Here is a 23,446-nt window from a genome sequence, read left to right on the forward strand (position 1 = left end):
TAAACGGATGTCCTGACTCTCTGAGGTCATTAAAGATCCCATGGCACTTATTGTAAGAGTACGGGTGTTAACCTCAGTGTCCTGGCTAAATTCCCAATCTGGCCCTCAAACCATCACGGTCACCTAATAATCCCCAGTTTACAATTGGCTCATTCCTCTCCCCTGTAACTATTCCCCAGGTTGTTGATGTAAATGAGAATGTGTTCTCAGTCAACTTACCTGGTAAAATAACGGATAAATAAAAACAAAACTGGGGCCAAGCTTCCTGCCATCCAAGACCTCTTTACCAGCTGGTGTCAGAGGAAGGCCCTAAAAATTGTCAAAGACTCCAGCCACCCTAGTCATAGGGGTAGGGTTAAATGCAGAAGACACATTTCAGCTGAAGGCATTCAGTTGTACAACTGTCTTGGTATCCCTCTTTCCCTTTCTACCCCCAAGCCATAAGACCCCTGAACATCTAATCAAATGGCTACCCAGACTATTTGCATTGCCCCCCCCCCCCCCCCCCCCCCCCTTTATGCTGCTTCTACTCTGTTATTATCTATGCATAGTCACTTTAATTATTCTACCTACATGTACATATTACCTCAATTACCTAAATTAACCGGTGCCCCCACACATTGACTATGTACCGGTACCCTGTATATAGCCTCACTATTGTTATTTTACTGCTGCTCTTTAATAATTTGTTACTTTATTTATTTTTTTGTGTATTTTTCTTAAAACTGCATTGTTGGTTTTAAAGGGCTTGTAAGTAATAATTTCACTGTAAGGTCTCTACTACACCTGTTGGATTCGGCGCATATGACAAATCAAATTAGATTTTATATTTCTTAGTCCTTTGAGCTGCTCTATCAGTTGTTACGGTAATCCACGCCCATGTCCTTCCCCAACACTTGAATACCGGAGGGGTCTGGTACCACCATTTGCGCCGACAAGCCCTTCTGCCATTGAAAAGTGCTAGTAACGCTACTGCCATTTGGCGCAGTTAAATATAGCTAGCAGCTACATCAATTTGCATAGCGTGGCGTCCTTACAGAATTTCCCATATTTGTCATTTTAAATCGTGTTTCAGTTTAGTATTTTTATACAGATATAAAAATGAGTTCAATTAACGTAAAAAAACTGAAAGTTAACGAGTTGAAGGACGAGCTGAAAAAGCGTCAGCTGTCGGACAAGGGGCTGAAGGCCGAGTTGATGGACCGGCTGCAGGCCGCGCTTGACGAAGAGGCCCTGGCTGGAGATGATCCCATTGGGCTGGAGGCCGCGGAGGGAGGCAGCTCTGGGGCCGCTGATGATCAAGAGGACATGGGGGAAGACGAAGAAGACGACGAGGATCCGGTCGAAGAAAGCATGGAGGCCAACGAGGAGGAGGAGAATGGAAACGGAGAGGGAGACCCCGCCGTAGAATGCGAGGAGAACGCGGCTCAGGAGGACGACGAAATGGGCGAGGTGGAAGATGAAGACATGGATCCAATGTTGAAGGAAGGTGTGGACGACATGGAGAAAATAACGTTAGACGCAGAGGATGGTGAGCCTGGAGATCAGCCAGCAGAGGGTGAGTCGCTGGTTCCATTTGAAAATCCCTGGACTGGTTGTCACATGTTTTTTGCTATACGGGGTGTTTTCGTGAAGCCGGATTGATGTATATTGATTAGATAGGGTAGTGTAGCTAGAAAATTGGGGTAATATTGTTTAACTTGGTCCTAACGTACTGCATGGAGACTACCATTGGACTCACGCTTGATGTAATTTTCGCTGAATGGGTGGTTAGCATAGCTAACATAGTTAGCATTCTTTTGTGTAGTTGCTAACTAGAATAGCTAGCTCGCGATTCTAGCGGACGGTGGACAATATTATGCAGGCGCTGGTGGGCTCGTGGTTCTCAATGGTTAACTATATGACTCGGAGTATCCTAAATTCCTATACAAACGGGTTCTCAAACTGGTTCTAGAAACGTAGCTAAAGGCAAGTATTTGAAAACAGTAGTTGGCTAGTTATCTGATTTAGATAACACTAGCTGGCTAAGATATTTTGAATGAACGAGCAAGAAGTGGCTAACTAGCTTTTAAGCTAACTAGCTAGTTAGTCGCGAATGCTATTGTGGGGGAAGGGGGTCAATCAAAAATAGTCTGCAGTTGTTTTTTTTGTCTGACTTGTCGCAGTATGCTATTGTATTGACCGCAACATCTGAGACAGGTGGACAATGGTCTATTTCCCTGACCTTTTTTAATTAATAGTAACTCTAACCGTAGCTGGGTTATTGTACCCATTTTACTGTGTTTAACGTTACATCTCCTCACATATGTCCTCCAATTGTTGGCCGGCTACAATGTAACCAACCTTACTCCCTGGTCAAAGCAGCCTTAGCCTTCTACTGTCTTCCATCACATTCAATGAAAGTAATGAGGTCCTAATGGACTAGTAGTTAGTCATCTATCTGTGTGGGCTAACCCTACCACAGTCACAGTGCGACCTATCCTTTCAATAAAGGAGCACCTCATTATATTTTTCTTTTATTTCCAAAGGGGATGCGGACAAAGACACGAATGCTGATCAGAAGAATAAGAAGGGTGTTAAGAGACGCCGGGAGGAACATGGAAGGGGCTACTTTGAATTTATTGAAGAGAACAAATACAGCTGGTAAGGATGGGAGACAAAATGGCCTTTGGTATGTCTGAAGCGCCATCACAGCTATGTGAACTGTATTGGCTTTAAGCGCCAATGCATTAACTAGCGACAAAACCCTCACTTAACTTACTTTTGTCAACATTACTTAAGATTCATACATGTTTGAATTGAGGGTCATCCCTGGCTTTTAAATGAACCTTACCATTTAACCCATGCAGTGACCACATGCACCCCTAAATGGACTGCATAATATAGCAAGAGGAATGAACAGTAATGTTCTATTGTTCCCCATTCGGTCTCATTGTGCAGGAAGGTTTACTGTGTACACTGACAAGGTGACGCAACACTGCTAAAAAAAATAAATGCATGAGAGAGTAGTAGTGGGGGGGGGGGTTGCGTAAGGGTACAAGGATGTAGAACTTTTTCCTGGACGCTCGAGTTGCAGATTGGTACTCTCCACGGACTACTCATTGTTCCTGCTCGCATAGTATTTGTCTTTTCTGATTGTCTCTCTCCACTTTGTCATTTTATTCAGTGTGGTTGATGTTTTTTTTTACAGGAATGCTTTCTCGCCGTACAGTCACACTGTGCATCATGGGCTGGTTTCCAGGGTACTTCAAAGTACTTCAAATGGAGATTCCCATTGAGCTTTTTAGTCCAAGACTAGGCTTGATCTGTCTGGGAAACCGCCTCCATGTTTATCTGGAACTATATTTGTTTTTTTCATTGAAAAGTGGGCTGTTATCTTGTCATCAAGATGTCACTCTAGCCCAGGTTTCTTCAACCCTGTTCCTGGAGAGCTATCCTCCTGTAGGTTTTCATTTTAACCCCAGTTGTAACTAACCTGGTTCAGTTTATCAACCAGCAAATTATTTGAATCAGGTGCGGTAGATGAGGGTTGTACTGAATTTACAGGACAGTAGCTCTCCAGGAACAGGGTTGAGAACCTGCTCTGACTGGTGTAAACTAAGAAACCATTGACTGTGCAGCAGAGGCCTTAGTAGCTTTTGGCTAAATCAATCATAGAATCGCCATCGCACCACCCTGGATAACCTCTGGCAAGACTATATGATCCTTGGTCTGAGTGCAGTCTGACTAATGTGTAGATAAGCCAAAGATGGTGCAATTAGTGGTTCCCCGACTACATATATAGTCAGGTCTAGTGTGGAGAGAAAAACGTGCAAACAAATTTACCCACTCACTACTGTCAGTCGCTCTGGGTAAGAGTGTCAGCTAAATGATTAAAATACAAATGACCACTTCATTTACATTTTAATCTAAGCACAGTGCATTTGAGAACAGAGTAAAATTACCAACCCAAACAGTGTTGGTACAAATGTGAATTAAACCCCCTCCCACGTGACTATCTCTTGTTCTAATTGGTGCAGAGACTCACATTTTCTATCAATGCTACATTATGGTGTTTCTCTTCCTGTGCCCGGGGCAGTGTTTAATCCCGGGGCAGTGTTTAATCCTGCAAAGGCTTCCGTCTACATTCTGTGGACAGACATTTATCCTCATGTTGTAATCCTCGCCAGTGTAAATATTTGTAGGCTAGTTTTATAAACAACTCTTCCCCCTGGGAAACGGCTTGATTCTGTTTCTGAATTCCTTCAAGTTTTAAGTCAGTGTAGCACAATATTCAGCTTGTTATCACTATAGTCCCTAGAGTACAGTTTAAGCCCATCTAGGTTATGTGGAACTAGCTTGTTTGCCCCTCTGTTCCATGACCATGGGGCTGCAGATTTCACCTTTAGTGAGAGCAGCTCCACACAGTTAAATACATCCAGCATCTTTTTATCCTTCTTGACCCTACCAGGAATAGCCACAGCCATAAACACAGTTTCTGCACACAAGAAGGCCTATTGGCTATTAAGGCTTTTTATAATAAGAAATATAGCCCCTAGGACTAGTTAATATATATATATTTATTTATTTAATAATAATTCATCTCTTTGAGGCATCAGTGGACCACTGCAGGTATGTATTTGTCTTGTCGTGATTTCTTTAAAATACACCGGACCCCAGAAGCTTAAATGTTGGAGTTCTATTTCCGCCCATATTGTTCTGGACTATTTCCATCGATGCCCTCTTTTTCAGAGAGGTCATCCCAACCGGATGGCCACCCTGGTAGGGCATTCTGGTTCCGTGCGACAGGTTCTAATTCTCTGACAATGTTACTGACTGGCTTTGTTCTCTTTCAGGTCTAGTCTCAAGTCTCCACTGCCACCCCTGGAAGAGGAAGATGAAGAGTTTGACGATACAACAGTCTGCCTGGACAACTGTGAGTGATGTTTGGTGTATAGCGTGGCCGACAGTGCTGGGTTTATTTAATCACTCTACAAACGCCTGCTCAGAAGCCATAGCTCCACCTCGCTGTCTGTTTCCCATGTCGTTCAATATTCTCACGTCTCTTCTAGTGTATAGGAATACGGCTTAAAGACAAATGTGATGGGACACACTATATAGCATGTCAGGGAACTGAGAAGATAACTGAATAATTGATGCGTTTTTTTGTCATCAGATAACTGCGACCTGCACTTCAAGGTGTCCCGGGACCGGTACAGCGCGTCCTCTCTCACCATGGAGAGCTTTGCCTACCTTTGGTCTGGGGGCAGGGCCTCGTACGGCCTGACCCAGGGCAAGGCCTGTTACGAGATGAAGGTAAGGAGAAACACTGCTTCTCTTGTCTAGCCCAGTTGTCATTTCATTAGTAATTATGAATTCGTAATGTTTTGACCTCAGAAACCCATAATAATTTTTCTCTATTTTATAATATAAATGCGCCATCAGATTTTATCACCTAGTTGTGCCCTCAAATTGCTATTTATTTATTTCAGCTTTATTTAACCAGGTAGGCCATTTGACGACAAGTTGTCATTTCCAACTGGCCAAGATAAAGCAAAGCAGTGCGACAACAACAGCACTTACACATAAACAAACATACAGTCAATAACACACTAGAAACATCTATGTACAGTGTGTGCAAATGTAGGTAGGTAAAATAAATAGGCCATAAAGGCAAAATAATCACTTTAGTATTAACATAATTTTTTATTTATTTGTAAGCCATCATACTAACATTACCAATTTATTATTGTGGTTCTAGTTAACTGAGAAGATTCCAGTGAAGCACATCTTCAGTAAGAACATGGAGGTCCATGAGGTCCAGGTTGGATGGTCCATGGCTACTGGCAGTCTGCTCCTCGGTCAGTATTATCATTCTATAGGGTTTTTTCTCCAAAAATAGAATGGTTCTTATGGGGTGTTGGCTCTCTCTAAAGGCTGTTAGGAAGCATGACATGTAACTTGAAATGATATAGCCTGTTTCAGTTGTAGTTTGCAAGGTGACTATGAAATGAGTGCAGAAACACTGAAATCCAGAAATAATTTCATGATACATTTCTAATTCTCTACTTTTAGTTCCCTGAACCAGTCAACTGTGTATCATGTCTGATGTGAGTTGTATTGTGTCATTGCAGGTGAGGAGGAGCATTCTTATGCCTACTCTGGCAAAGGCAAGAAGACTACCAACTGCGTGACTGAAGATTTTGGAGAGACTTACGATGAGAACGACGTCATCTGCTGCCTCATCGTAAGTAGCCGGCCTCCATTTATTTGTAATAGTTGCCATAATGTAAATGGACAGGCCGATTTTAAAATTAATTTTATGTCAAGAATTCCTCATCAATGAGGCAAACGCACACAAAATATTTATTTATATGAAAACATGATTTGTCTGCCACACCCTCTGTTCATAAACATTTCCACCTAAACCAGTTTGACGACTTCCTTGTTGGTACCAAACAATTTGACCTGTCAATGTTCCATTGAAACTACAAGCTTAAATATATATGTATTTTGATATATAAATATATATATATATATACTGCTCAAAAAAATAAGGTGAACACTAAAATAACACATCCTAGATCTGAATGAATGAAATTCTTATTAAATACTTTTTTCTTTACATAGTTGAATGTGCTGACAACAAAATCACACAAAAATGATCAATGGAAATCAAATTTATCAACCCGTGGTCTGGATTTGGAGTGACACTCAAAATTAAAGTGGAAAACCACACTACAGGCTGATCCAACTTTGATGTAATGTCCTTAAAACAAGTCAATGAGGCTCAGTAGTGTGTGTGGCCTCCACGTGCCTGTATAACCTCCCTACAACGCCTGGGCATGCTCCTGATGAGCTGACCCACCGCCAAACCGGTCATGCTGGATGATGTTGCAGGCAGCAGAACGTTCTCCACGGCGTCTCCAGACTGTCACGTCTGTCACGTGCTCAGTGTGAACCTGCTTTCATCTGTGAAGGGCACAGGGCGCCAGTGGCGAATTTGCCAAACGTCCTGCACGGTGTTGGGCTGTAAGCACAACCCCCACCTGTGGACGTCGGGCCCTCATACCACCCTCGTGGAGTCTGTTTCTGACCGTTTGAGCAGACACATGCACATTTGTGGCCTGCTGGAGGTCATTTTGCAGGGCTCTGGCAGTGCTCCTCCTTGCACAAAGGCGGAGGTAGCGGTCCTGCTGCTGGGTTGTTGCCCTCCTACGGTCTCCTCCACGTCTCCTGATGTACTGGCCTGTCTCCTGGTAGCGCCTCCATGCTCTGGACACTACGCTGACACGCAGCAAACCTTCTTGCCACAGCTCGCATTGATGTGCCATCCTGGATGAGCTGCACTACCTGAGCCACTTGTGTGGGTTTTAGACTCCGTCTCACGCTACCACTAGAGTGAAAGCACCGCCAGCATTCAAAAGTGACCAAAACATCAGCCAGGAAGCATAGGAACTGAGAAATGGTCTGTGGTCACCACCTACAGTGGTGACCACTCCTTTATTGGGGGTGTCTTGCTAATTGCCTAATTTCCACCTGTTGTCTATTCCATTTGCACAACAGCATGTGAAATGTATTGTCAATCAGTGTTGCTTCCTAAGTGGACAGTTTGATTTCACAGAAGTGTGATTGACTTGGAGTTCCATTGTGTTTAAGTGTTGCCTTTATTTTTTTGAGCAGTGTGTGTGTGTGATATACAGTGCCTTGCGAAAGTATTCGGCCCCCTTGAACTTTGCGACCTTTTGCCACATTTCAGGCTTCAAACATAAAGATATAAAACTGTATTTTTTTTGTGAAGAATCAACAACAAGTGGGACACAATCATGAAGTGGAACGACATTTATTGGATATTTCAAACTTTTTTAACAAATCAAAAACTGAAAAATTGGGCTTGCAAAATTATTCAGCCCCCTTAAGTTAATACTTTGTAGCGCCACCTTTTGCTGCGATTACAGCTGTAAGTCGCTTGGGGTATGTCTCTATCAGTTTTGCACATCGAGAGACTGACATTTCTTCCCATTCCTCCTTGCAAAACAGCTCGAGCTCAGTGAGGTTGGATGGAGAGCATTTGTGAACAGCAGTTTTCAGTTCTTTCCACAGATTCTCGATTGGATTCAGGTCTGGACTTTGACTTGGCCATTCTAACACCTGGATATGTTTATTTTTGAACCATTCCTTTGTAGATTTTGCTTTATGTTTTGGATCATTGTCTTGTTGGAAGACAAATCTCCGTCCCAGTCTCAGGTCTTTTGCAGACTCCATCAGGTTTTCTTCCAGAATGGTCCTGTATTTGGCTCCATCCAACTTCCCATCAATTTTAACCATCTTCCCTGTCCCTGCTGAAGAAAAGCAGGCCCAAACCATGATGCTGCCACCACCATGTTTGGCAGTGGGGATGGTGTGTTCAGCTGTGTTGCTTTTACGCCAAACATAACGTTTTGCATTGTTGCCAAAAAGTTCAATTTTGGTTTCATCTGACCAGAGCACCTTCTTCCACATGTTTGGTGTGTCTCCCAGGTGGCTTGTGGCAAACTTTAAACACTTTTTATGGATATCTTTAAGAAATGGCTTTCTTCTTGCCACTCTTCCATAAAGGCCAGATTTGTGCAATATACGACTGATTGTTGTCCTATGGACAGAGTCTCCCACCTCAGCTGTAGATCTCTGCAGTTCATCCAGAGTGATCATGGGCCTCTTGGCTGCATCTCTGATCAGTCTTCTCCTTGTATGAGCTGAAAGTTTAGAGGGACGGCCAGGTCTTGGTAGATTTGCAGTGGTCTGATACTCCTTCCATTTCAATATTATATATTGAATATTATTATTATTATTATTATTACCTTGGGATGTTTAAAGCTTGGGAAATATTTTTGTATCCAAATCCGGCTTTAAACTTCTTCACAACAGTATCTCGGACCTGCCTGGTGTGTTCCTTGTTCTTCATGATGCTCTCTGCGCTTTTAACGGACCTCTGAGACTATCACAGTGCAGGTGCATTTATACGGAGACTTGATTACACACAGGTGGATTGTATTTATCATCATTAGTCATTTAGGTCAACATTGGATCATTCAGAGATCCTCACTGAACTTCTGGAGAGAGTTTGCTGCATTGAAAGTAAAGGGGCTGAATCATTTTGCACGCCCAATTTTTCAGTTTTTGATTTGTTAAAGTTTGAAATATCCAATAAATGTCGTTCCACTTCATGATTGTGTCCCACTTGTTGTTGATTCTTCACAAAAAAATACAGTTTTATATCTTTGTTTGAAGCCTGAAATGTGGCAAAAGGTCGCAAAGTTCAAGGGGGCCGAATACTTTCGCAAGGCACTGTAGATGTGTGTGTGTATATGTATGTATGTATGTATGTATGTATGTATGCGTGTGTGTGTGTGTGTGTATATATGTATATAATTATTTTCTATTGCAGAACTTTGAGGGCGAGGAGGTGGAGATTTCCTTTTCTAAGAATGGTAAGGAGCCAGTTGTGGCCTTCCAGGTCAGTAAGGAGTCCCTGGCAGGGAGAGCTCTCTTCCCCCATGTCATCTGCCACAACTGTTCTGTGGAGTTCAACTTTGGCCAGATGGAAACACCCTACTTCCCCCAGCCAGAGGGCTACACCTTCCTGCAGCAGGTCGCCATGGACGACCGTGTACGCGGACCCAAGGGACCCAACACCAAGAAGGAGTGTGAGGTAACTATGGGAACCCATAACGTCACTGGCAGTGACTTGTTTGACACGAAGGCCTCCCTAGCAATGGGATCTATCCTTGGGTTCAACCAATATTTCAGAATAAACGTCTAGCAAAATGTAACAGATACAAAAAATAAAACATGCCTTTTTCTCACATGTATGTGCATAACTCCTTCTACCATCGTTACTGATCTGTTGTGTATATGTGTGTTATTTTAGGTGATTGCTATGGTAGGCCTGCCCGGCTCAGGAAAGACCACCTGGGTGAACAAGCACATCCAGGAGAACCCTGGGAAATATTACATCCTGGGCAGCGACACCATCGTGGAGAAGATGATGGTCAGTGTTTTGACTCATGGTGTTTGGAGCCTCCAGTATTTTAGAATGTGTTCTCTCTGTACTGTTCTGAGAATGGGGTTCTAGTTGTCTGTCAATTTAGTTTGGATAGGACGAAGTTAATTTCACAATGTTCCCTAAAAAAAACATGTAGGCACTGAACAAATTTCAGGTCTGAGCGCAAACTTGAATGTTGTGAAAATTCTTTGCAACTTCCAGCACATGTTTTACTGTGATCACTGAGGCTGTACCTGCTTTAAGTTAGTTTCAGACAGTGGTCAAGTAGGCGACTATAGCTATTTCATTATAATGTAGACCAGAGTGGCCAACCATCAAAAACAATGGAGAAAATGCATCCATAACATTTTAACACGGAAATAGCTGTACAATCATTCAGCCTACATTAACCTGTTTATCCACTTGTATATCGGACAAGGAGGTGACAATGTTGTTTGATGCAAGAAACCACTTTCCAAATAAAATGCATTATTAATCCCATACCATTATAACAGAATCAGACAAATTATGCTACCCTCTTCCTATTGGCTACATAGATTATTCAAACCTGTCTCAAAATACAACCCTGCCCTTTAAGACAAAGACCTGTACATGTTTTGTTCTCTTCGAATCAAATGTATTTATAAAGCTCTTCTTACATCAGCTGATATATCAAAGTGCTGTACAGAAACCCAGCCTAAAACCCCAAACAGCGAGCAATGCAGGTGTAGGGTGCAATCCCTCCACCATTGCTGACTACAAATGATCTATAACTGGGCTAATAACTCACTAACTAGCTATGGATGTGAACAAAATGTTCATACGTGACTACATGCAGCTCCTACTTTGATCTCAAAACAAGTGCATCTACTCACGACCACTCATGCTGTAAACGCATTCCAGCTCAAAGTGAGTGGCACAGATCCACATATGGTAATGGTCTATTTGCATATAGGCCTACTGCAGCTCTGATTGGTTATGCTGCACGGTTTGATTCGTGCATGTCAATACAATAGAATCCTACTCCGATGCGTTCTGCCTACAACAGTCTCTTGCATAGTTTCTGCATACCAAGTCTTGCAAAGTTAATTTTGTTTCGGTATGTTGCTTTGAAAGTGACTCTTGCATTGATTTGAACACAATTCCCAAAGTAAGGGGATAGGTTGATAGTTTTAACTAAGGGGGAAAACTCTGAACGTCACTCAAATTTCTAATCTCGTGCTTCTCTGTGCGGGCTGATATTTCTTCTGCGTCGCAGTCCTGGGGGAGCTGTGCGCAGCTTAGAGGGAACATTGGTCCGATCCTAATGGTTGTATAAGCAGTCCCTGGTCATTTGGCACGGTAATAACCTGTCCTATGTATATGTGGTATCTTGTGGCACAGCTATTCATTTTTCTCTGTGTAGATTGGCAGCTTGAAGCGTCAGGCGAAGGACACAACTAAGCTCACGGCCATTTCCCAGCGTGCTCCTCTCTTCCTGGGCAAGTTCATTGAGATCGCTGCTCGCAAGAAGAGGAACTATATCCTGGACCATGTAAGTCTTCATATTCTATACAATCACAGCCAATGATTTCATACACTTTAAACTGACCTTTTATTCTGTCGTATTGTGAATAAAGTATTAATCTTTGAATATACATGGAAAAAACGGTATACTGTATGTAAATACTGATGCGTACGTCATGATATAGGGTAGAAAGGCTTGTATGAGAGACAGTCTAGCACTGGCCTATATAAAGTGCCAACAAAGCAGCCCAAATCCTTTTTATTTCTACTCCCACAATCGGTCGACATTATTAGTAATTTCCCCCATCCTTCCTCTCCCCAGACCAACCTGTCTGCCCCAGGCCAGAAGAGGAAGATGTGTCTGTTTGCTGGGTACCAGCGGAAGGCTGTGGTGGTCTGCCCCTCAGACGACGACTACAAGGAGAGGGCCCAGAAGAAAGCAGAGAGCGACGGCAAAGACGTGCCCGAGCACGCTCTCCTCAAAATGAAAGGTAACAACGTGAGCTACTATACTAATAAGTGTTAAAAGTAGACTGGCCTCCTGTGCTAAAAAGCTAGCTATTGTTATCACTAATCCAGAAGCCTTCAGGAAGTTGTAGTAATACGGTAAGGACACGTACACTGATTTTAACCTCCAAAAAAACGGACTCGTTTTCATATAAGCATGGCTAACCCCTCGACGCTTTGCCCAGTCGTGGCTGTCTGTGTCACAAGTGGCCACATCAGGGGGGCAGAGCGACCCTCTCCTAAACTCTGTCAGGGGCACTACCCCTGCCTCTGGACCTGGTGGAAAGAACACAGCGCTTTCCATGATCCTTCATCACTTCAAATCTATTTTTTTTTGTTATGGTGGACATGATAAGCTATTATTCATACACTAGTCTTTCATTGGGGCTGTTACTTGACCATCGTTTAATGGCTCTTCTCGTGTAGGATTCTTCACCCTGCCAGAGGAGGGCGACAGCTTCGCTGAGGTGAGCTACGCTGAGCTGCAGAAGGAGGAGTCCTCCAAGCTAGTGGAGCAATACAAGGAGGAGAGCAAGGCGGCCCTGCCGGCTGAGAAGAAGCCCAACCAAGGGGCCTTGACCCCCAATAGAGGAGGTGTTGTTCGGGGTGGAGGCAGAGGCAAGAACCAGTTCAACCGTGGAGGAGGACCCGGCCAGAGAGGAGTTGTACGAGGAGGCTTCCAGCAGAGGGGCAACTTCAGAGGAGGTGGGTTGTTGGCCATATTGGTCAGTTTTAGCCTAGCAACCAATTGCTAAAATGTTCCTTGTTTTGTGTGCACTTATCTGATAGAACTGGACAGGTGAAGTCCAATCAAACCACTTTTTCCAATCAAAGGCCTCTGCCCTTACACTTTAATTTCTCCTTTAATTATTGAGTAGTAGAGAAATGGCTTCCTAATCATTAAAGATGTGTGTGTCCAACATGTCTGCCCCCACCCAGCTCCAGGTCCTCGTGGTGGGTTCACTCGCCCCCCTCGAGGCTTCATGCTCCCTCCAGCCTTCAGGGGTGGATTCGCCAACCGGGGCAACTTCAACAGGGGCGGCGGCCTCATGGCCCCCCAGCGTGGGGCCCCAAGAGGGGGACCAATTAGGGGAAACATGGGCTACAGAGGTGGAGCCATGAACAGGGGCGGTCCACCAATGAACAGAGGTGGAGCCAACATGAGCCGGGGGGGTGGAGCCAACATGAGCCGGGGGGGTGGAGCAAACATGAGCCGGGGGGGTGGAGCCAACATGAGCCGGGGAGGTGGAGCCAACATGAGCCGGGGAGGTGGAGCCAACATGAGCCGGGGGGGTGGAGCCAACATGAGCCGGGGGGGTGGAGCCAACATGAGCCGGGGCGGCGGAGGAAACAGGGTCAACTTTAACCAGGTGGGTTGGGTTGATGCAATGGAGAAATACACATTGGTCCTGCTTTATTTGAATATTCCCCTATAGAGGGTGTGCAGATGCTCAAACGATCGACTGCAACTTGTTGATATTAGCAACTTGCTAGGATTAGGGTTGGTGGATAGTTGAACATTTCTAAACCATCTTTAGGAGACTATCCAAATAGTGTTAGAAAAGGTTAATGTTACCATAGTGAATTGAATAGGGAGATGTTAATAAGTGTGTTCCCTCCCCAGGGGTTCCAGCCCAGAGGAGGCAGCAGCCGTGGAAACTTCGGCAATAAGAGCAGCGGATTTGGTGATGGCAGGAATGCTGGAGGTCGTGGTGGCGGATTTGGGGACAGTAGAAACTCTGGAGGACGTGGCGGGGGATTTGGGGACAACAGGAACGCTGGAGGACGTGGCAGGGGATTTGTGGACAGCAGGAATGCTGGAGGACGTGGAGGCTTTGGTTTCGGCATGGACAAGGCTCAGGCCTTCAACCAGAGTTGGCAGCAAGGGGTGAGTTTCTGTTTGATGTCAAAAGGCAAATCCTAACTTGTTAGCCTTGTACTACAATTGATACCACTGACTTTGCTGGTAACTGCTTTGAGGGAAAATGTACATGATGTGGTTCTGACCTAGTTACACTAAAAAAGTATGTGGACATGTGCTTGTTGAACATCTCATTCCAAATTCATGGGCAGTAATATTGAGCTGGTCCCCCCTTTGCCGCTATAACAGCATCCCCTCTTCTGGGAAGGCTTTCCACTAGATGTTGGAACATTGCTGCGGGTCCTTGCTTCCATTCAGCCACGAGCGTTAGTGAACTAATGTTGGACGATTAGGCTTGTGTGCGGCACCTCGGCCATGGAAACCCATTTCATGAAGCTCCTGACAAACAGTTCTTGTGCTGACGTTGCTTCCGGAGGCAGTTTTGGAACTTGGTGATGAGTGTTTCAATCGAGGAGCATGCTTGGCCTACCACTTCGCTGCTGAGCCGTTGTTGCTCCTAGATGTTTCCGCTTCACAATAACAGCACTCAGTTGACTGGGGCGGCTCTAGCAGGGCAGAAATTTGCCGAACTGACTAGTTGGAAAGGTGGCATCCTATGACTGCCACATTGACAGTCACTGAGTAAGGTATGCTCGATTTAAGACACCTGTCATCAATGGGTGTGGCTGAAATAGCCAAATCCACTCATTTGAAGGGTGTCCACATACTTTTGTGTGTGTATATATATTTGTTTCTATTTTATTTATTTCTGTCTGCGTCTAACTCCCTGTATCTCTGTTCCCAGTTATGGAACCAGAAGCCATGGAGACAGCAGTATCAGCCAGGATACTATTAAAGACTTTCTGATCAAAAGGACTGGTGGAAAATAATGGAAACTCACCACGAGCCACAGACGTCCGTCTCTCCCACCACCTGTTTTTTTTCTAGAACCAACTTTTAAATTAAAAACAAAAAATACGACAAGACTATGGAGCAACATTCCACATGAGGAAAGGAGTCTCTTTGAAGCTTTATGGGTTTTTTCATTTGATTTTGTACATTTTATGATATTTTTCCAAATTTTAAAGAAATCCCATGCTTTTAAAAAATCCCATGTTTGAGAAATATACCACAACATTTTTGCTCTGCTTCAGTGAAATGTTTGAAAGATTTTCATGGTTGTGCTTTTCTTTTTCTTTTTTTTACTAAATGTAAATATTGTTTGTTGTATAAGGAGTGAGAACACTTACTAACTGAAAGGAACCATCTTTTGAGGCATGGTAGCAATATTATTGTTAGTGATTGTATATGTAGTCCGTAAGCAACAAACAGTTATTTTGCGTCAAACGCCATTATTAGATTTGTCTATTGTTATTTTTCATTATAACGTCAAGCATGTAATCTAAACTCCATAGATCTACAATAAACAACATATTTGCTTTTTTACAAACTTCTATGGCTTATGACTTTTAATTGAGTTCAAAGGTTACCTAAAGTACCTTTTGAATGGGCAATGGCCTGGTTTGCTACTTCAAACAACAAGGACATCTGCCCTCATCTCACCACAGTTGGCGCTTCACATTATGCTACCTATTGATGTAATTCATCCATCATTGATGCACAACTAGCTTTTCTTTCCATCTTCAATGATGCAAAAGATTCTCAATAAGAATAAACTAAGAACGACTAGGGGTGTATTCCCTAGGGAGCAAGTTAAACGGGGAGGGAGCTTTTGAAACCGGAGTTCCTCCAATAGAAACTAGTTTTTCGTTGCAAATGTTTTCAGTTTTTGATGACACCCCTGTTCATCTGGATGCATTGTACTTTAAATAACTATTTGAGCAAAGTCATTTCTATAGGACAGTTTCCGTAGGATATTGGAAGCCATTTTAGCACTACATTATGCCTTTGATATTGTCATTTTGTGAATTGTATATGTCTTGATATTTAGGGCACATTACTGATTGTGGAACCTGACGAGGCTTGCTTCTCGGGTGTAGATTGAAGTGTACTTTTATTTAATTTTTCCATATGTTTATTTGGTGTTGTGGCATTTTTATAACCTGGTTAAGCTTTGATTGCTGCGTTTGTAAATAAGACTACACATTAGGCTAGTCCTACATGACCAAACAAAACATTTCCCCATTGTTTACGTTTAATGTTCTGTGCTATTTGAACCTAGCCTGATTGCCAGTCTGTGCTATCATGCCAACTCCTTGTCACTCATTGTCAATGGGAGATGGCAAGAGCACAAACATCTGGGACCAGGCTAATTTAAACCACTGTTTTAATGGAAGAGTATATAAATTATGTGGCTGGTTTAGCACATGTTCAACACTCAGTTGTATGCTATATTGAAAATGGGTGGTGGTAAAAACTACAGCAGTTTGCATTTACACCAGCAAATAAAGGGCTACGTCATGTCAGTGTATACCCACCAATACCCTCACTGATACTAGATGTGAGCGACATTGAAACATTCAAAACTCTCCTTCTGTAGTGTGTGTGTGTGTGTGTGTGTAATGGAGGTTCCAGAGACCTGAAGACTTGCGTTAACTCCCGAATGCTACAGCGTTGGCTTAAGATCAGTGGGCTAACAGTCTTGTCACACAGACGATCCAGGTTCAAACGAAGTCAGAGTCATATGGTTAAGTTGTGTGAACCCTCTGATCAAATGAATTGGTGGCGGTGTAGCTGGACAATGGCAGCTCTTACATTTAATCTCATGCAGCTCAGGCTGAGTAGCCTACCAGCAGTGTTAAAGTGATGTGTGTTCCACTATAACGTTGTTTCTAGATCACTGAAAACCATTGTATTGCGAGTCCATTTTGTGATTGTTTCATTAGCTTATTTAACATTTTATGAACATGGTGTACTGTATATAGTTGACCACCGTTTTTCTTCTCTTATCATTCCAAATTGTATGGATGACCATGAACTGATTTCCGTTATGCTTCGTGAAAAATAACTCAACCAAACAGATACATTTTTCATTAAAGTAATTTGTTTCAGCAATGTGTATTACTTTAACTGAGTACTATTCAATTTAATATACTCATTAAGTTGTAGGTAACTTTTGGCTTATCTCCCTGCTGAGATTTCTCTTTTTATTGAAAAAATGTTTTGATATTTTGTGTTTCAGTTATGTTTTTCAAGTATTTTTGTCAATAAAGTGAATGACGCTGATGAAATTGATTTTTTTTTTTATTATACAAAATAGAGCTTCTCCCTCAATCTCCAAGGGGAGGTTTCCTGGACACAGTTAATCCGAGTACTGGACTAAAAATATTGATTTAGAATCTCCATTAAAAGTACTTTTTAGTCCAAGATCAGGCTTAATCAGTGTCTGAGAAACCTGCCCTTAAGGTTAACTTTATATCTGAACGTGATGTAAAAGGAAACCTAGCTGTCTATTGCTGCTGAATCTAACATTTCAGAAGTCTGGATGACACCAGCTGCTTTTCCAAACCAGGAGCACACAACAGGGTGCCTGGGATTGTCTCCTGGTATTGACTTTGATATGTGTACCCAGACTGCCCTCAGCTCTAAAGCCTTATGTACCCCATTAAAATGACAAGACCCCCCTCGCAGGCTGCAAATTGAGCCTTGATATTGTCTATAGAGTTCTCTTCACAGGACTATGTCTGAGGCCTATTTATCTGCTAAACCAGATGTAAACATGGAGCTGTAAATATGCGCTCTGAGATTTTGTGACAGTGTCTGCTCCCTATTGGAAGCAAACAGCCAGCACACTCAGTCAGGAAGCCGATGCTCAACAAATCTGTTTAACCATGCCAGCGCATACCTAATGCTCCTTCACTGAAATAAGTTATTAGTCATTAGATCTGTTATTGACTTAGTACCAACTAAATACAGTGCCAAATAGGGAGATAAGGTGTAGGCTTAGCTGGAGACAAGTGTACTGTTTGTGTGATGGGTGTAAGAATTTCTTGATGGCTATAGCCTGACAGTGTGGTGGGTGTAAGGATGTCTTGATGGCTATAGCCTGACAGTGTGATGGGTGTAAGAATGCCTTGATGGCTATAGCCTGACATAGTGTGATGGGTGTAAGGATGCCTTGAGGTCTGTAGCCTGAGTGTGATTTTCCCAATCATGCCTTGTGGAAAATAACAAAATCAGACTTCTTAATAAAAAAAAAGTATATTTAATTCTGAAATCATCCATAGTATTTACAGCTTAAAAATATAACATTTGAGACTAAATCAGACCGTTTTTTCTGAGTAATACAGTATACAACTCATGAAGTCTAAATTATGAATGAATTATTTACAAAAAATAATACAAAGTGCTTGTGAATAGAATTTGTCTCAAGAGATCTGTCATGCTCCCTCTTATTATATTCCCACTTTCAATAGAAAAGTACTTGGAGTTAATTTGGAGGTACCCTGCCCAGTCTACAACGCTTGACTTCAAACTATGGAGATGTTGTCCATGGTGCAGGCACACGACTCCACGATCATGTTGGGGAACTCGGCCACTTCTATCTCCGTGTAGTCACCCTTCTTGACCAGGTACATCATGGGCAGCGGGGCGCTCTCCGCGATGGTACACTTCCGCTCCCCGTAGCCGTAGTTTCGCTTGGGCTGCTTGCACCCTCCAGCGCATCGGTAGGCCTGGTAGCCCGCTGGTTCGATTATCCAATACTGGGTCCACGTGAGCGCGCGGAAATTGATGAAGTATTTTTCTCTGCAGCACGTGTCCTTATCTGGATTGATTTCACAGTCACCTCGAGACCTAAACAGAAAATGAATAGGGAGTCGTTAGTAAACTTGCACTAATTGATGCGTAAAGGTAGGGTAATTGTTACTGGACCAACGTAACAATTTAAAAATATATATTTTGAATCTGTATAACAGCGCGCCTTACCCAAACTCTTCGAGGTTGAGTGTGTAGAGGATCAGCTCAGGTTTTCCCAATGTGTTTTCCGTCTGGTCCTGGGTGGTAAAGTGGACACTCTTGGCCATTTCTGCCGCGTAGCTGCCAGGTCTCTCGCCCTCGATCCACACCTCTAGGTTCATAGGTGTTTTCTGCTGCGTCTTTGACCAATAGTGCACACCCTGTGTGACATCAAAGCTTATCCAGCCAGTCTCATGGATGGGGATCAACCTACAGGAAATAAATGGTTGATTAAAAACCTTGCACATAGGTTCTACATTATAAGAACAAAGAACAACACATTGCCTAAAGGAAATTATCTGGACATGAAATGGCTTTGCGTAAAATCTTACCGTGAGTCCACCAGAGATGTTGTGTTGGAGCCGTTCTCCAGCATCTCTACCCAGTAGATGGAGACTCTGGCGTTGTTAACCGGACGGTGGTTCCTCCTCTCGGGCATGGAGCGCTTGTGAGGAGGGGCTTTCTTGTACAGTTTCAGTTCGGCCATGGTCACCTCGCTATTATGGGGGATGCGGGTGTCCATGTCAAAGACCATCCGTTGCCGAGTGGTGTCTGAGTACACAAACTCCCCATAGATGTCTAATAGAACAGAACATAGAAAGTATTAAGTATTGAGTCTAAAATTCTCACTAACATGCATGGGTTGAAACTATGAGTGCACACAAAATGCGAGTACACAAAACAGTCATTTGTGCACCTGTGCCAAACTCGGTCTGCAACAAGTATGTATAACATCCAAGCAATATATTGCTATTTTTTTATATAGATATAGATATATTTATATATTTACGTCTCAAGCAGGCCTACTAGAAAATGATCTTACCTGCATTTCCTGGGATTCCCCTCAGAATCCCCGCCAAGCTTGGCAGAGACCTGCGCCGCCTTTCGTGGTGCAGCTTCAGCATTGACAGGTATTTATTCTTAATATGCGCAGGCATTACAAGATTCTCCAAATCCCTTTTGTGAATTTTCGGAACTTCATCCAGTCCTAGTTTTTGAAGCAGGGTATCCTTCATGTCCTTGTGCGTGAAAGCTTTGGACACAGTGAATAAAGCCGCAGCACACAAAACGCAGGCACGGAGAAATTCCATCAGAAATCTTCCCAACGGGTGTCTTGTCCAGCAAGGAGAAGACAACTACAGTAGCAGAGAAGCTCAGAGCGAGAAAGTGGTCCCCTGACATCAGGGGGCCCTTATAAACACCTGGCCCTCCCAGTCAGTCATTCGCATATTGAGAATGAGGGGGTTGGGCAGGGGGAACGATAGACTATCTCAACAAAAGTGTGACATTAAAAACAACGTCCACATCAGGACATCAGAAGCGCCATACTTTAAACGGTAACTAATTTCACCAGATTATATTGTATCAGTATATTTTATAGATTCATTTAAACACCATTCCTCTAAAATCGTAAAGGGATTTTATACAATTTATATCCTTCAATTTTATACGAAGCATTTGTAAAATTCAGTCTCCTCCATATCGTTGAGAAGTCTAGTGATGTTTGTGGCACAAAAAAAAAATAAGTTGCAGTAAGAAAACTCCTAAACACAGCATAGTTATTGGATTGTTATGGGTTGAGAATATTGAATTGATCCAGAGGCATACATGTAGTAGCCTATTTGTAGTATAGTTCTAAGTAATGTTAGTTTGCAGGATGAGATGATTACAAATTGGTTGGTATTAAATGTTCCTATATGTTAAAATCATCCCAAAGGATGGACACTTGATTGATCAAATATTTTGATCAATACTTAAGTACATTTAATATATAATATATATTTATTTATAACAAATGCCTTCCCATTGACTCTTCTTCTTGTTGTCTACATCTGCACAGGTGTTCCAGACAGCCCCTGCCCATGTGAACCTGTGCTGTACCCTACACACCTACACAGCCTACACACCCTGATGTGTACATTCCACTGGACAATATAAAGCAAGCCCAGTCTGGCAACTGTCTGTCAGTGTTTATTTCTGTCTGTCTAGCAGCCATTTTAGTTGATCAGGGGCACCATGTATGGCCCATCACTTGTGTGGGGAGGAGGGGCCAAGGGGATTAGATGTTTATTCCAAACCCATCACCCCTTCTGCCCCTCGGACAGATTAAAATGATTAGCCAAACAGACAGTTAATCCAAGGGCCGGAGTGAGGATGTGGATTGGGAGGCTCTTCACATGTTGATGATTATCTTATTCCACTGCAGGATTTGCCTTGCCTATTTTGTCACACAAACATAAGAAGAGGGGCTGGTTTTCCTAGAGTGGGCCCTAGTCTGTGTTTGTGTATTGGGGCTTATTTGTTCGGAGATGTCAGACAGACTAAAGGAGGACACAGGAAGAGTAAATGACAGATGACTGTCAGGGGGACATTGTTAGCCGCATCTGAAGACCACACTCAATGCCCTTCTCTGGAAGCACCAAATTATATGACATCAATTTGACCCAAGTCTGCATACATCAATCACCACATCCTAAAGTCTACATAAACATGTGAAACAATTATTTGCATTTTAAGAAATATTCAAATCAATACTACTTATATACATTATAGGCTACAATAATTTCCACACCAGTGAACATGTGATCCTTTCACTAACAAAGTAGTTTGTAATGTAAAGTTAGCATATGCAATAAGATTGTCTGATGATTAGAAACACCACAGGAGACATGTGAATTCAGACCAGATGCATTGGGTCAGCCTATACATAGCCTCTGGATCTCAGTGATCTCTTGAAAGCACAAAACTTTCCCTTCCATTTGGACCCCTAATTTAGTAAATGAAAATACCTTGTGTGATATTTGTCAGTCTTTTCCCCTTCCCTTCTCAATCACAGATGCATCTGATTCTCCCAATGTGCCATTCCTCTTCAATCAGAGGCCTGCCAGCTCCTACAATCAACAACAGAAGTGTTAGTTAACATCTCACATCTGCATTAGAAAAGCTGTCCAATTTATCTGTGATCCGCTTCCTTTTGTGAAACATAAAATCCCCCCTATGCATCTAAACGTTACAAAATGGTATAATGATGCACATGACTGTAAAATCAAACATCCGTTCTCCTTCCATGGTTTGAATTGATTATAGAGAAAGAGCTTAAAATGACATTTATCAAAATGTAAAGTGTATGAGTTTCTGTACATTTGCATGGACTTCACTTCAGCACAAAATCAGCAGGCCAGGCCTATTATTTTGAGCATCTCAAATGAGAGAATGAAGCTGTGTGTAAAAGTCAATATTGAAGTTGTAGCCCACATGATTTAAATGACATTACACTATTGTCACTAACTTCCTAATTATGCTATATCCTGCCTGATCTCAACATCAAATATTGAAGAAATGCAATGTTTGCACGTGAATTGCTCTACTTGTAGGCTAATTGCCCAGTGTTCAAGTGGCCAATGTTGGCCAATAATCCTGTGCAGGGACCAACAGACCAGGCTGGACAGTCAGTTGTATGGGCTATTTAATTGACAAGGCTATAGCCTAATTATATTTTATATTTTATCACAGTTAATAGGGTCTCCAAAGGAATATGACTACTTGGTTTTATCATAGTAGTTTATTTCTGTCTGTTCAGAGACTATTGGAGACTTACTATCTTGAAAAGGAATATTGTATCAAATTGCCTCTATGTCCTACCTAGGCTACAACAGTATACATCTATCTACTGTAGATGCTTAATTGACAGGTGAGATTTCATATTTGACATTGTTACGAAATGATTGACAAACATGATGTAAATCAACTAAAGTAACTTTTAATTACCTTCTGGATGATTGTCAAATCTACAATCGGTATCTGTTTGCAACTAGTTTCGATTCAAAACATCAGTAAAATGAGTCGATAAAGTTCCAGGGCTCTCTAATCCTGTTCCTGGAGAGCTATCATCCTATAGGTTTTCAATCCAATCCCAGTTGTAACCTGGTAAACTAACCTGGTTTAGTTTATCAACCAGCTATGTATTAGAATCAGATGGGCTAGATTAGGGTTGGAGCGAAAACCTACAGGACGGTAGATCTCCGGGAACAGAGTTCGAGAGCCCTGCGGTAAACGAATGAACGAACGTAAGTAATATCCTTGAATCAAACCTACCGGTACAAGGCAACCACCCCCATCCAATAATTATACAGAATTGATGGCTGTGAAGATTCGCCAGGGGGCGCGGTTGTTCCAAGATATGTCATCAGATCCAATTTGCCACTTCCTTGGCCTAGTACTAGCCTGTGTTGAAAATATAATAATAAACATGTTTGCTTTATTATTTCAACACCGATAAGCATATTTAATGGCACAGAATATAACGCAATGGTTTTATACCTTCTCGATCATCATAGGGGTGGTAGAAGATTTTTTAACAAAATAAAATATCGTTTTTGAACACTATTTCCAACTGTTAAACACATAACATGTTTGAACTATTGTCTTTGAAATGTAAATGCCTTTCATGTTGATAGCTCGGCAACACCATATTATGCTAGCAGTACTTTTATTTCTGATAATAAACTGCAAGAATACAAACATTGGCTGATACGCTGGAAGATAATGTGGTGATAATGAATATTATTGTCAATCAATGAAGTCAATAGTTCACATATTTGACATCTGGTGAGGTCCATTGAAAAATGAAAATCTATTAGATTATTCTAATT

The 23,446-nt window shown here is 42.4% G+C and overlaps 2 protein-coding genes across 2 annotated transcripts; one reads left to right on the top strand and one right to left on the bottom strand.

The window, feature by feature from the left end:
- The first annotated feature begins 891 nt into the window (after nucleotides 1-891).
- LOC110521077 (heterogeneous nuclear ribonucleoprotein U) lies at nucleotides 892-15,327 on the top strand. The gene is made up of 14 exons (XM_036976097.2): nucleotides 892-1,558; nucleotides 2,529-2,643; nucleotides 4,836-4,915; nucleotides 5,156-5,295; nucleotides 5,741-5,840; nucleotides 6,114-6,226; nucleotides 9,407-9,670; nucleotides 9,890-10,009; nucleotides 11,409-11,537; nucleotides 11,832-12,000; nucleotides 12,443-12,721; nucleotides 12,956-13,386; nucleotides 13,641-13,904; nucleotides 14,683-15,327. Exons 1-14 carry the CDS (start codon nucleotides 1,102-1,104, stop codon nucleotides 14,731-14,733), a joined length of 2,712 nt encoding a protein of 903 aa, XP_036831992.2. The 5' UTR covers nucleotides 892-1,101; the 3' UTR covers nucleotides 14,734-15,327.
- A 2,627-nt stretch (nucleotides 15,328-17,954) lies between these two features.
- LOC110520984 (left-right determination factor 2-like) lies at nucleotides 17,955-20,247 on the bottom strand. Its single transcript, XM_021598430.3, has 4 exons — nucleotides 19,618-20,247; nucleotides 19,127-19,373; nucleotides 18,765-19,004; nucleotides 17,955-18,632 (listed from the first exon to the last, which is right to left on the bottom strand). The coding sequence occupies exons 1-4, from the start codon at nucleotides 19,883-19,885 to the stop codon at nucleotides 18,308-18,310; spliced, it is 1,080 nt and encodes a 359-aa protein (XP_021454105.3). The 5' UTR covers nucleotides 19,886-20,247; the 3' UTR covers nucleotides 17,955-18,307.
- Between the last annotated feature and the right edge of the window lie 3,199 nt (nucleotides 20,248-23,446).

This window comes from Oncorhynchus mykiss, chromosome 4, assembly GCF_057628025.1.
Source record: "Oncorhynchus mykiss isolate SJ-2025 chromosome 4, ASM5762802v1, whole genome shotgun sequence".
Lineage (NCBI taxonomy): Eukaryota > Metazoa > Chordata > Actinopteri > Salmoniformes > Salmonidae > Oncorhynchus > Oncorhynchus mykiss.